We start from the raw sequence: 11413 nt of genomic DNA on the forward strand, positions 1-11413 counted from the left end.
GCTAAAAGTACCAAAAAGTTTTTGAAATGTTAATGACACTGATATCTGTCTCTGGTCACAAGTAATGCGAGATATTCAGTGGCGTCAGTGCCGCGTCCGCAAGCCACGGAGTTCGAGCGGTTACAGCTTGGTTTAATGTAGTCATATAATGCAGGACAGAAAAAAACTAATTACTAGTGATCAGTGGTGTAAAACTAATCACAAAAACAAACTGGAGATTTGTGATAGGTTTACTGCAGAAACTGAAGCGCAATTCCGTAGTCTCGTTGTCTACTTTGACAGAAAACAAAATATGGAGAGTTAATGAAACTACTGTAGATCGACACAGATGTGCGTTTCATTGTTCTTCATTATTTTTTTCCTTGGCGGGCTGCGCTGCACCGTCAAGGTAATCCCTACTCTTTGGCTAAATGGCTGCTAGTTGCCGAAAGCCAGATAGATAAATTAAAAAAAATCCCCACCCTTCGACAGCTGACAAGCAAGTCACTAGAAAACGCAGCTGCTGTCAACAGTTGCTCGCCTTTGGCTAGTCTGTGCTGTCGTGTAGAACAATGTCTTCACTCTTTTATTGGTATTGTTTTGACTCTGCAGTAACTCGTCGAGTTTTGAAGTACAGAAGAACTAGGAGGTTATGGATTCATCCCATAAATAGCGACAGACATTTAGGAGAGTTTTTTTCTTTACATGAAGAACTTAAAAACTATCCTGAAAAATTTTATTCATATTACAGAATGAATCATAATACATTTCAGTATGTGCTGCAGAACATTCAAGACAAAATTTCGAAACAGAACACAAATTTTCGCAGAAGTATAACAGCAGAAGAAAAATTGTGTATAACGATAAGGTAAGATTCGTTAGTACACACTTTTTGGTTTGCAGTAGAACTTTGTGCAGCATTCACTACCTCCAATTAATTGTAGTCATGCTTTTGTATTTTAAATTTCACAAACGCTTACCTCTGAGGGGAAGAGAGTTTATGGGACTCCAGAGAATCATCAGTAAGTAATTAGCTTCGTCATTTTGGGTAATGTCTTGCTGTGCCTTCAACGAAGAATCGCAGATACACTCCTTCAGAATTTTCCAACTTTTTCTTCGTTTTTCTTCATGATGCAGCGCTTGGCAGTGGCGATGGTTCATCATGTGGAGCCACTGATGACCTCACAGAATTCTTTTCATTACCTTGTAAGATAGACAGACTGATATGCCCTTTGACTCAGTGGTTCTATTTCCACTGGTAAGGAACTGTGCATAGCTCTTGGAACCTAGGAAAATCATATGACAGAACAAAGCCCGAGTGGAATTGCATTTTAATATACTATTCCCTGGATCACATGACCTTATTTTGCCAAGTTATACAAGTTATTCTCTGTAACTGTCTCTCAGGTCTTTGCATTTCGATTTCATTATTTTAATTGAAATAATATAGAAGGATGCAAGAAAATGTCTCTTTAATTATTTATTGTTGTATAACTATGAAATGACATGGACTAAGTAAATATCTATTGTGCAAACAAAACTGTAAAAACTTCGCCCAACACCACACTTGAGTAACACATTTTACGATTTTTTTTCTCAGGTATCTGTCCACTGGCATCTCCTTTCATGCACTGGCATCGTCATTCCGATTAGGAGTGTCCACCGTATCAGTGTTGGTGAAAGACGTTTGTATGGCCATATGGGAGTCACTTGCTCCCATTCATTTACCAACGCCAACTGTTTCTCGATTTAAAGAAATTGCCAGTGAAATGCATACGAGATGGGGATTTCCAAACTGTGTTGGATGTATAGACGGGAAGCACATACGTGTCCAATGTCCTAAACTTTCTGGCAGCATGTTTTACAATTACAAACAGTATTATTCGATTGTACTCCAAGCAGTTGCTGATGCAAATTACAAATTTATAGCTGTGGATGTTGGTGCCTACGGTAAACAGTCTGATGCAGGTGTGTTTAAAGAAAGTATGTTATATAAGAAACTTACAAATGGGGAGCTGTTATTACCGCCACCAACAAGACTTGAAGGAATGTGTCAGGAACTACCGTACGTCATTTTGGGAGATGAAGCTTACCCCTTATTAGAGAATTTGATGAGACCTTTTCCTCGGAGAAATTTGGACAACGAGAAGATTCTATACAATGATATGCATTCCAGAGCAAGAAAAGTTGTTGAATGTGCATTTGGTATAATGACCAATAAATGGAGACTACTGAGGAAGGAAATTGAAACATCCGTTGACGTAGCTGATCACATAGTCAAGTGCATTTGTCTACTTCATAATATTGTCATTGACAGAGAAGGATGCAATGTTGAAGCTGAAAAGTTTTGTAACAATGCTGATATGCAGACAGCTGGTGCCACATTCAACAGAAATTCCACATTACGTTCGAAAACTGTCAGGAACACTTTTGTTGAATATTTCGTTAAAAATGCAACTTAAAATAATTAAAAAACCTCTCAAATAAATTTTGGAATTGAAATTACTTTGCTGTTTACTGTATTTTCTTGTATCTCATTTCACTGTAAATAAAACAAATAAAATTATAAAGGAAAATAATTTATATTTGTGCGTACTATCTGAAACACACTCCTTGGCTACTTCGTTCCATAATCTGGAAACTGCATCATTACTGTCATACTAGCCGAAATTCTGATACCAAATTGATGGACACAAGTTAATGTCATGTATATGTTATTCTGCATCCATTAAAGTAAGAACATCGCAAAAAGATGTCACAGACAACAGCTTATAGTAACGTGCCACAACATGACTTTACAATGCATTGTCATCTGGTAGGGACACATTTCCGTCCCTCAGTGACACTCATATCTGCCTCCGTTTACAAGTAAATGCGAACTATTCAGTGGCGGCAATGCCGCGATCGCTGGCAAGCTATTGTTGTAAATGCATGTAAATACGGTAGATTAAATAAATGAAATAAAAGTAATTTCGCATGTACCATCATAATAAACGTAATTTTTCCTCACTGATTGTGAAATGTGAGGTAACATCTTAAAATAAAAGACGTGTGCAGTCACACTTGTGAAGAAAGCAGAAGGGAGACGTGTGATGCGTGTACTGCAGAAGCTGTAGTGCTGCTCCACAGGCTCGCGCCTGCGGTCGGCTCGCGCCGGCAATATTAAACACTCGGAATGTCGTCGGCTCGGCTCCGGGAGGCTCACGCCGTGTCGGCGCGGCCCGGCCGCCAGTGTGAACACCGCAATTCAAAACCATGTGTTTGATATCGAAGCGGGCGGCGGCCCGGCCAGGCTCGGCTCGGCCCGGCCGGCAGTGTGAACGCAGCCTTACACTACGTTCAAACTCACTTATATCTTGATAACTTACCACTGTAGCAGCAGTAACCGACCTAACAACTGCGCCCGACAATTGTGTTAAATAGGTGCTGCCAACCGCAGCGTCGTATTCGGTCTGTTTAGATATTTCTGTATTTGAATACGCATGCCTATACCAGTTTCTGTGGCGCCTCAGTGAAACATGGAAACGAACCATTTCTGGACATGGGATCCTATGTATAACTTGATCTACGAAAGTCCCGTCTACAACCTCTAGAAGTGTGTAACATGAATTGTGTAACACCCTGTAGAATGAACAGGCTGTTCTAAATGCCAGTGCGTACGCATTTCAAAGACCTCCCAGAACAGAAAAAAACGTGGCGCCTACAGGCTTGGATTTCGTTCGTTCCCCATGCTGCAGTAGGCCTTTACAAACCTGTCCGTCCATATCTCCTTAGTGTGTGCAGACTCTCAGCCGCTTAATGATCTGCTCTCCCCCTTCCCCAACCGCCATCTCAATACGCCCCCTACTCTCTTCTACATCCCATTTGCCTTCGAGGCAGGAAAAAAATGAAAGAAGGCCCGCTTCTCCGGTAATAATCTCAGAACCCTTTACCCACCTTTGTCTATTCATTACCTTAATGTAAATTATAAATACGGATGCTCCGCCTCTCCTTTTGTACAACTTCGGAATTCTTTCCCTTCGCTCTTTTTTTCATAGTAGGGCCATTTTAATGAGGAAATTAAAGAAGTGCGCTTTACGTAATATTACGCTCAAATAGCAAAGAAAGAAAAGAAAAAAAAGGAATATCTGTATTAAAGTTTAGACAATATTGAAACTGTTCCGGCGAATTTTACTTTGCACGGCTCGGTTTGCAAATTGCGAGGGGCTTAATTGAAAATGCGGAGCCCGAAAAGAACTGAAGTCCCGGAGCGAGATTTCCTTTATTTGCCCGCGCTTTGCTGGCCGGGCGGCGGGATCGGCCGCTCGGCGAGGGCGAGCAGCGTTCACTAGCTTCTTCCGAACTTTCGTCAGCATCTTCTGAGTTCTGCAGCCACATCTTTTCTGTCTACGTTGTAGTCTGAATAATTCGTGTCACGCATCAACCACACAGAATACATTAGTGGACTATTGTTGCTAGACGATCTAACACACTAGCGCAATGGTCTTCAAACTCTTTTGCTCAAGAGCAATACCGACATTGTGGGGCGTCACCTGTAGCGGCATACATACCAGTCTTATTATTAATTGGTAATGTACATAAATTGGTATGGTATGAGCTCTCAGCAGACAAGCCATGGTAAGGTCGCGAAATGTTGGGCGCCGCCCTCAAGCTCTGACCGTGAAAAGTTGCCGCCATTCAGAATACTTCCTGTCGACTCTTCTCTGTTTCAGTTTGCCGTCACGCTCGGCGACCCGAAAGTTGTGACACAATAATTACCTGAGGAAGCGTTGTTGCGTCGTCTGTGTGAGCGAGACATCATTACAAATGTTTACTAAATTTGAAAGTCATTTTTCTTCTACTCATTGTGTTGTATTGCAACAGCCATAATTTAATTTCAAATTAATAAATGAAAATCCCCAGTTTGCTTTTGTTCAACAAAATTACTTTTGTTGTGTTAACCGGTTTTCGGCTTACAAAGCCATCTTCAGACATTTACTGAGGGTTGTCACTAAAGAAGTTACAATGTTTGCAAACAACATTGGAAAAGAAGTGACACGTCTAGACTGATGCAGAAAAATACAGTAAGCAACATCTTTGACAGTGTGGTGGTAATTCAATGGAAAAGCAAAAAATTGAACAGTACCGAAAATAAATAAAAATGGAGTAGACAGGAAAAACTTTAACACAAAATAGGAACAGCATGCCTACACAATAGTTTCTATTAATGAACAAAACTTATAAAATAAAATAAAATTAGTACTTGACAAGGCTATATCAGGAGATATAAAACATGGAGAGTCATACACAAACCAATTAAAAGACGAGACAGTTATCAATGTAACTACAGAATACATAAGGAACTTAAGTGATATCAATAAGATAAACAGAGATAAATAAATGCAGGAAAATGGAGGCGTTTGAGGAAACATACAGTAAATGCCATCTTTGAGAATGTGGTGGTACTGCATTTTAACATTAACATTATTTTCAAAACTGTGGCTATGTAACAGTTTCCATTAAATAAATGAACCAAGTAAAATATAAACAATATATTTGATGAGACAACTAAAAGAGGTGTTAAACATGGGCAGTAATACAAGTACCAGTTAAAACAAAGCCTAACAACTGAAACTACAGTCTATATGGAATACATAAACTACTTCAATAAAACAAAACGACTTAATGAATACAGGAAAACTTATCACAATCAGAACAGGTGATTTTGTATACCGAACTGTTGGCTAGTAGCAGGATCTTATCTTTGCTATTCAATGCTATTACATCGGTCAGTCAGGCAGAGACGTAGGAACTAGGCTGGCTGAACATGAACGCAGCTGGAGGTTACAGAATTCTGACTCCGTTTCCTGAGCATGTACTGAGTGAGGGTCACGACTACCAGCCAGTGTCCCATGTACTTCACTTAGCAAACAAAGGCCACAAACTCAAGCAGCTGGAAACCCTGGGAATTAACATACATCTTGCTCACAGTCCCGATCTAATACTAAATGACCAGACACAGCTGAACACTTACCCTCTCCTAAACTTCATATAATCATCTCCGTTGTTCATTACTTCCCACACTGCCTGTTCCTACATATTCCCATTTTTCTGTATTTATTAAGTTATTTTGTTTTATTGAAGCTGTTTACGTATTCCATGGAGACTGTAGTTTCAATTGTTAAGGCTTTCTTTTAACTGGTACTTGTATTACTGTCCATGTTTAATACCTCTTGTAGTAGTCTCATCAAATATAGTTTAGATTTTACTTAGTTCAATAATTTAATGCAAACTGTTACATAGCCACAGTTTTGAATATAACGTTAATGTTAAAATGCAGTACCACCACATTCTCAAAGATTGCATTTACTGTATGCTCCCTCAAACGCCTCCCTTTTCCTGCATTTATATATTTTTGTCAAAGATGTTACTTACTATATGTTTTTGCTTCAGTCTAGACGTGTCACTTCTCTTTCAATATTGTAACTTCTTTGGTGACAATACGCAGTAAATGTCTGAAGATGGCCTTGTAAGCCAATAATCGGTTAACAAAATAAAAGTTATATTGTAGAACAAAAGCAAACTGGTGCATTTAATTTATTATAATGTTGTTCTACCTAGAACCGACGGAAGATTCTGTTAACATAATTTCAAATTCGATGCGACAGATATGTACCGAATTTTGAAACGATCGTCTCTATACTTCATACTGACGAATCCATGTCACTGTCGTGTCAAAATAAGCACGATAGCAGCTGATCGGTGCAAGTCGCGCATGCCTGTCAGCCGTCAGTACCGGAAGCCGGAATACAAACAATAAATCATTCTCCATCTCACATCTTGTAACTCCCCGGTGGCCGTGCTGCTTACCCCTCTGCCCATAAAGTAAGTGGCCAAACTTACTTAGCACGCTACCGAATTCTGCAACGCCAATTAAAATTAAGCACATGTTAAAATTTTATCGTTTGTGTATTTTTGTTTGTATTGAGCAGGAAATCTAAGCTGTTAAGACTTTCTTAATGTTAGTTGACAGCCCGCATCTCGTGGTCGTGCGGTAGCGTTCTCGTGTCCCACGCCCGGGTTCCCGGGTTCGATTCCCGGCGGGGTCAGGGATTTTCTCTGCCTCGTGATGGCTGGGTGTTGTGTGCTGTCCTTAGGTTAGTTAGGTTTAAGTAGTTCTAAGTTCTAGGGGACTTATGACCACAGCAGTTGAGTCCCATAGTGCTCAGAGCCATTTTTGTTAGTTGACATTTTCGCACCTGATGTAAACAAACACAAACGCGATGGCTGGTCAGCATCTGTAGCATACATGCACTGCTGTTGTCACGCTCTTGGAAGCAGGTCCTACTTATGTATTAGATGTCTTATTACTGTGTTACAAAAAATGAAACTTTAAGATATTCTAATGTATTAATAGCCACCAACGTTTCTCTTAATCATATCTTAGCTGCGTAGTTTAGATTCTTCTTCAAAAATCATCTACAGTCGTAGTCTCTGTACCATTGTGCTGTAATCGTCGCGCTGAAAATGGTTGACGCTGCTTCTTGTTCTGTGGTGAACACTTACGTGGAGCACAGTTAAAAAGCGTCGAGAAACAGGTTGTTCCTAATATGTTTCACAAGTCTGCAGAAAGAATCTGCTTCAAAGTTTTCCGTGGAACTGTATTTACTCAAGTTCAGGGGTGTTAGTAAACGGAATACGTAGGTTAAGGAGGAACGATAGGGTGACTTTCGAAAAAATTCGAAATTCTTTTTATCACGGAATTCAAATGTACGTATTGAAGAATTATTCCCCAAAATATTATGCGCGAACTATAAAAAGTAACGACTCTGTAAGCGTTTGAAGCCGAGCGTGCACAATACGCTTCGGCGTAGGAAATCGACTGCCACAAGTCGTTATCGATGCCATCAGTCCAATTTACACCGATATGAGTAAACCTGATTTACTGGAGCATTGTTTGGGCGGTTTTACTCAAAATGCGAAAGAAAGTTTCAATAGTCTCTTTTGGAAATACTCTCCAAAAATAACATACAGCCGCAGTTAAATTGTCAATATTGCTTCAAATTTGGCCGTATGTCTATTCAATGCAGGCTTTACTGCATTAATGCGCCTGGCAAATACCCTTCAAACTAAAATCGACGATGAAATGTGCCGATTCTGTGAAGGTATAGATGCCAACGGCGATGCTTTCGGTGACGATAAGAGGCTTTGAGAACGAAAATGAGGGCTTATCAGGTCAAAGTAGCAGAAAGCCGCCATCCACTAGCCGGGGCGATAGTTATTATGGGCCTGGCATCGACGATATCCCGTAAGTTTCAAGCTTTGCCCTTTTTTTACACGATAAATACTTGTCAAACTTAAAACGCGTTTTTCTCAAAACCATGTTTTTTGGCATAGTTGTCGCCCACGCTATAATTTTTATCCAATTGTAATGGTTTTTGGTATCCCTTGAAGCAAACTGAATTCTTCTCAGTTCATCGTTGCCGATTTCTTTATGTTGATATTCAGTATTTTTTTCGGCCAAAAATGAGGGATCCAAAAAATGTCCATTTTTCTCAAATATCTAAAATGTCGCCAAAACACTTTTTTTTGCGAACCCCTAAGATGAACTAAAATTACATTTATAAGGATCTGGGTGATTTACAAATTTCATGTTTCAGACAACCACAACCGGAGTTCCAGCGACAACCGTCGATCTACCTCCTTTCAGAGTGAAGATATTAACATTTTTCAATAAAAAATACCAATGAAAGCTTTAGTGTATGCTTTATTCATTGCAGCAAACCCCATCTGCCTACTGCATTCCTGGTCTGTGGTGAACACTCAAACACAGTTAAAACAGGTTGTTCCTAATATGTTTCACAAGTCTTGAATTTGAGCAATATTTTCGTCCGTCACTCTATCGTTGCCCCTTAATCGGAAACTACGTTGCGTTGTAATCCGATACAGACTATGCTTCGATGGTTCAAATATTTCTTTGGTGTTTATTTTTTTTACTTTCAATTTGGAATACCTATATCCTTTAAATGTAACTACGGTTGCAGGTTCGAATCCTACCTCGGGCATGGATGTGTATGATGTCCTTAGGTTAGTTAGGTTTAAGTAGTTCTAAGTTCTAGGGGACTGATGACCTTAGAAGTTCAGTCCCATAGTGCTCAGAGCCATTTGAACCATTTGAACTTTCAACGGAAGCGCCTCGGCATTTGCGTTAGACGATTTAGAGAAATCGTGGAAAACCTGTAGAATGCGAATCCTGCGTGGTAACCACTGCGCCACCTCGCTCGGTGCCAGATGTATGATCTGATTCACCACTTTCTTGCAAATAGAACTCAACACGTCTTTCTTAATGAAACAAAACCAAAACACATGGAGATTATTTTGGGAGTAACACAACGGTGGCTTCTGGGGGCCATTACTGTTTGTCTACCAGTGACAGATCACGTCTTGGGGAAACAGCTTTTGTTTCGAGACAAAATGTTCATTGACCCTCTAAGGAATGTTAGGCGTCCTTTTGTATTGGTTATGCCCCTAAGAGGCGGCAGGGCATAGACATTATGCAACATATGTATGCCTTGTGTGTTGCCTATATACTCACATGCTCTGTATGAGACGGGGTAGATGCGGCAAAATTTTTGATTAGCTTCTAAAATATCTTTCTCCGCTTACAGAAACTCATTCTTATGCTTTTCTTGTTGGTAGTCAATCAATGTATTCGGGTAGATGGTATCCAGTGCACCTGGTTAACCCTGCTAATTCGGTGAAATCTCGTTTTCTCACGGTCGGTGAAAATCAAAGAACGCCTAGCGGCGCCTGGAACCGTTGAAACAAGTCTGTTGGAAGTCTGTTATTTGCATTTCTGGTGTTTGTATATACTTTGTATGTCTCCAACGCTAGGTGACAATTTTGACTTTGTTGATTAATCGCGCGCATTCTTCGGTGACGTAGCTGTGTCGCTGAAAGATCACAGAGGTAAAAAAAAAAAAAAAAAAAAAAAAGAAGAAGGGAGGTGGCGTTACGTCACAAGCTTGAAGCCAATGTCCGCCGTCCTAACTAGCCCAGAACATTAGGTTCACCTCGTTCATACCCCCATAGTTCACCGCGGTGAAACTTCTCTGTGACTTCACTCTGATGTGCGCGTGCCAAATTTCAATCGTGTTGGGTGCTTGGATTGTGTGGAGACGTAGTTGTTCCATCAAAAATACCAGCTTACATTGCTGAGGGGTGTACTAATCGTAATTTAAAATTTAAAGGAACCACGTTTCATCGTAAGTGGAGCTATTCAAGCAATATTTTCTTTTATATACATGAATTATTGCTACTTTTATTGTAGTGGTCTCATTTGTGTCATTTGACTTTAGATTTGCCTTATTTTACTCAGGGTCCGTTCTTTCTCTTCTTTCCCGTGTTTTTCATTGCCTTCCAAATCACAAACGCTCCGACATCCGAGCCACGCTGTATCGACGGTCTTGTCCCCGCACAACACACGGCTACGTAACTGCGCTGATTGTTAAGCAGGATCTGATGCCCTGCATTCCGCTCACCGATAATTATTATTCATTCTTGACATTTTCTCTCCATTAAAAAAAAAAAGCATTCTGTCTAGAACAGCTGGAGACAGCGGTCATGTGTGTGTGAGTTTCGTATGTATGATGTATGAATCTGTGTGTGTGTGTGTGTGTGTGTGTGTGTGTGTGTGTGCTGCACTTCCTTTCTGAAAAAGGCTTTGCCGTTTCACAGTATAGTTATTCTCTCATGATGTTTGTTGTAAATAACACACTCCACTTCAACTTAAAATGACATTCATTACACCACATTAAGGTCTTCTGTAGCACAAACAGGGGTTGACAATGCTTCAACCAAAACTTTGATTACTTACCCATTGATATAAAATGCCTGATGCACGGCGAAGTAAAATTTGAAGCTAAACTGAAAATGTTTCTCTGTGATAACTCCTCTTACTCCGCGGAAGATTATCTATTACTGTAATGTATAAATGGTGAAGGGTGGAGTTACTGACAAGCGTCTATCTGTCTTTAATTTTTAAAAAAACATAGAAACTAGTAAATGATCAGCATGGAGGCATAGTAAAAAAAAAGTGATGTTAAATATAATGACTCGTTCCATATCATTAGGATTTATCACGCAAATGATACATGGAACTAAATAACTACCTATTGTTATATTACAAAGCATGGTATAGACTTTTGTATTTTGAAAACCTCAAAATGAAATTCAAAAGTAAAATCAAGCAGATGACCAAAGAACACGCACATTCCAATTGTGCTACGTTTGGTTATTCCTGAAAAACTGACAGAGTTACTGGCGAGAAATATTCCGGAAAAAGAAGCAACAAGTTACTGTTGGAAAGATAGGCCTGCATCTTACACAGGATGGGCTATCATTACGAAAAAGTTACTGTATCCGCGAACAAAGTTGACACTCAGCGCGGTGGCTG

At 39.9% G+C, this 11413-nt stretch overlaps 1 protein-coding gene across 2 annotated transcripts; it reads left to right on the forward strand.

Annotated features, from left to right (window-relative positions):
- The first annotated feature begins 419 nt into the window (after positions 1-419).
- LOC126161535 (uncharacterized) lies at positions 420-2462 on the forward strand. Of its 2 annotated transcripts, XM_049917468.1 has the most exons (3): positions 420-628; positions 731-847; positions 1580-2462. In XM_049917468.1, the coding sequence occupies exons 1-3, from the start codon at positions 552-554 to the stop codon at positions 2439-2441; spliced, it is 1056 nt and encodes a 351-aa protein (XP_049773425.1). In that variant the 5' UTR covers positions 420-551; the 3' UTR covers positions 2442-2462. The 2 variants fall into 2 exon arrangements, with proteins under 2 accessions (XP_049773425.1, XP_049773418.1); XM_049917461.1 differs by having other exon boundaries at positions 420-847.
- Positions 2463-11413: the final 8951 nt, after the last annotated feature.

This window comes from Schistocerca cancellata, chromosome 1 (assembly GCF_023864275.1).
Source record: "Schistocerca cancellata isolate TAMUIC-IGC-003103 chromosome 1, iqSchCanc2.1, whole genome shotgun sequence".
Classification (NCBI taxonomy): domain Eukaryota; kingdom Metazoa; phylum Arthropoda; class Insecta; order Orthoptera; family Acrididae; genus Schistocerca; species Schistocerca cancellata.

Bases quoted from the DNA above. Each gene is read 5' to 3' on its own strand.
- LOC126161535 (XM_049917461.1), top strand. From the start codon at position 552: ATGTCTTCACTCTTTTATTGGTATTGTTTTGACTCTGCAGTAACTCGT. The intron at 848-1,579 runs GTAAGATTCGTT...TTTTTTTCTCAG, and splicing joins AAATTGTGTATAACGATAAG to GTATCTGTCCACTGGCATCT.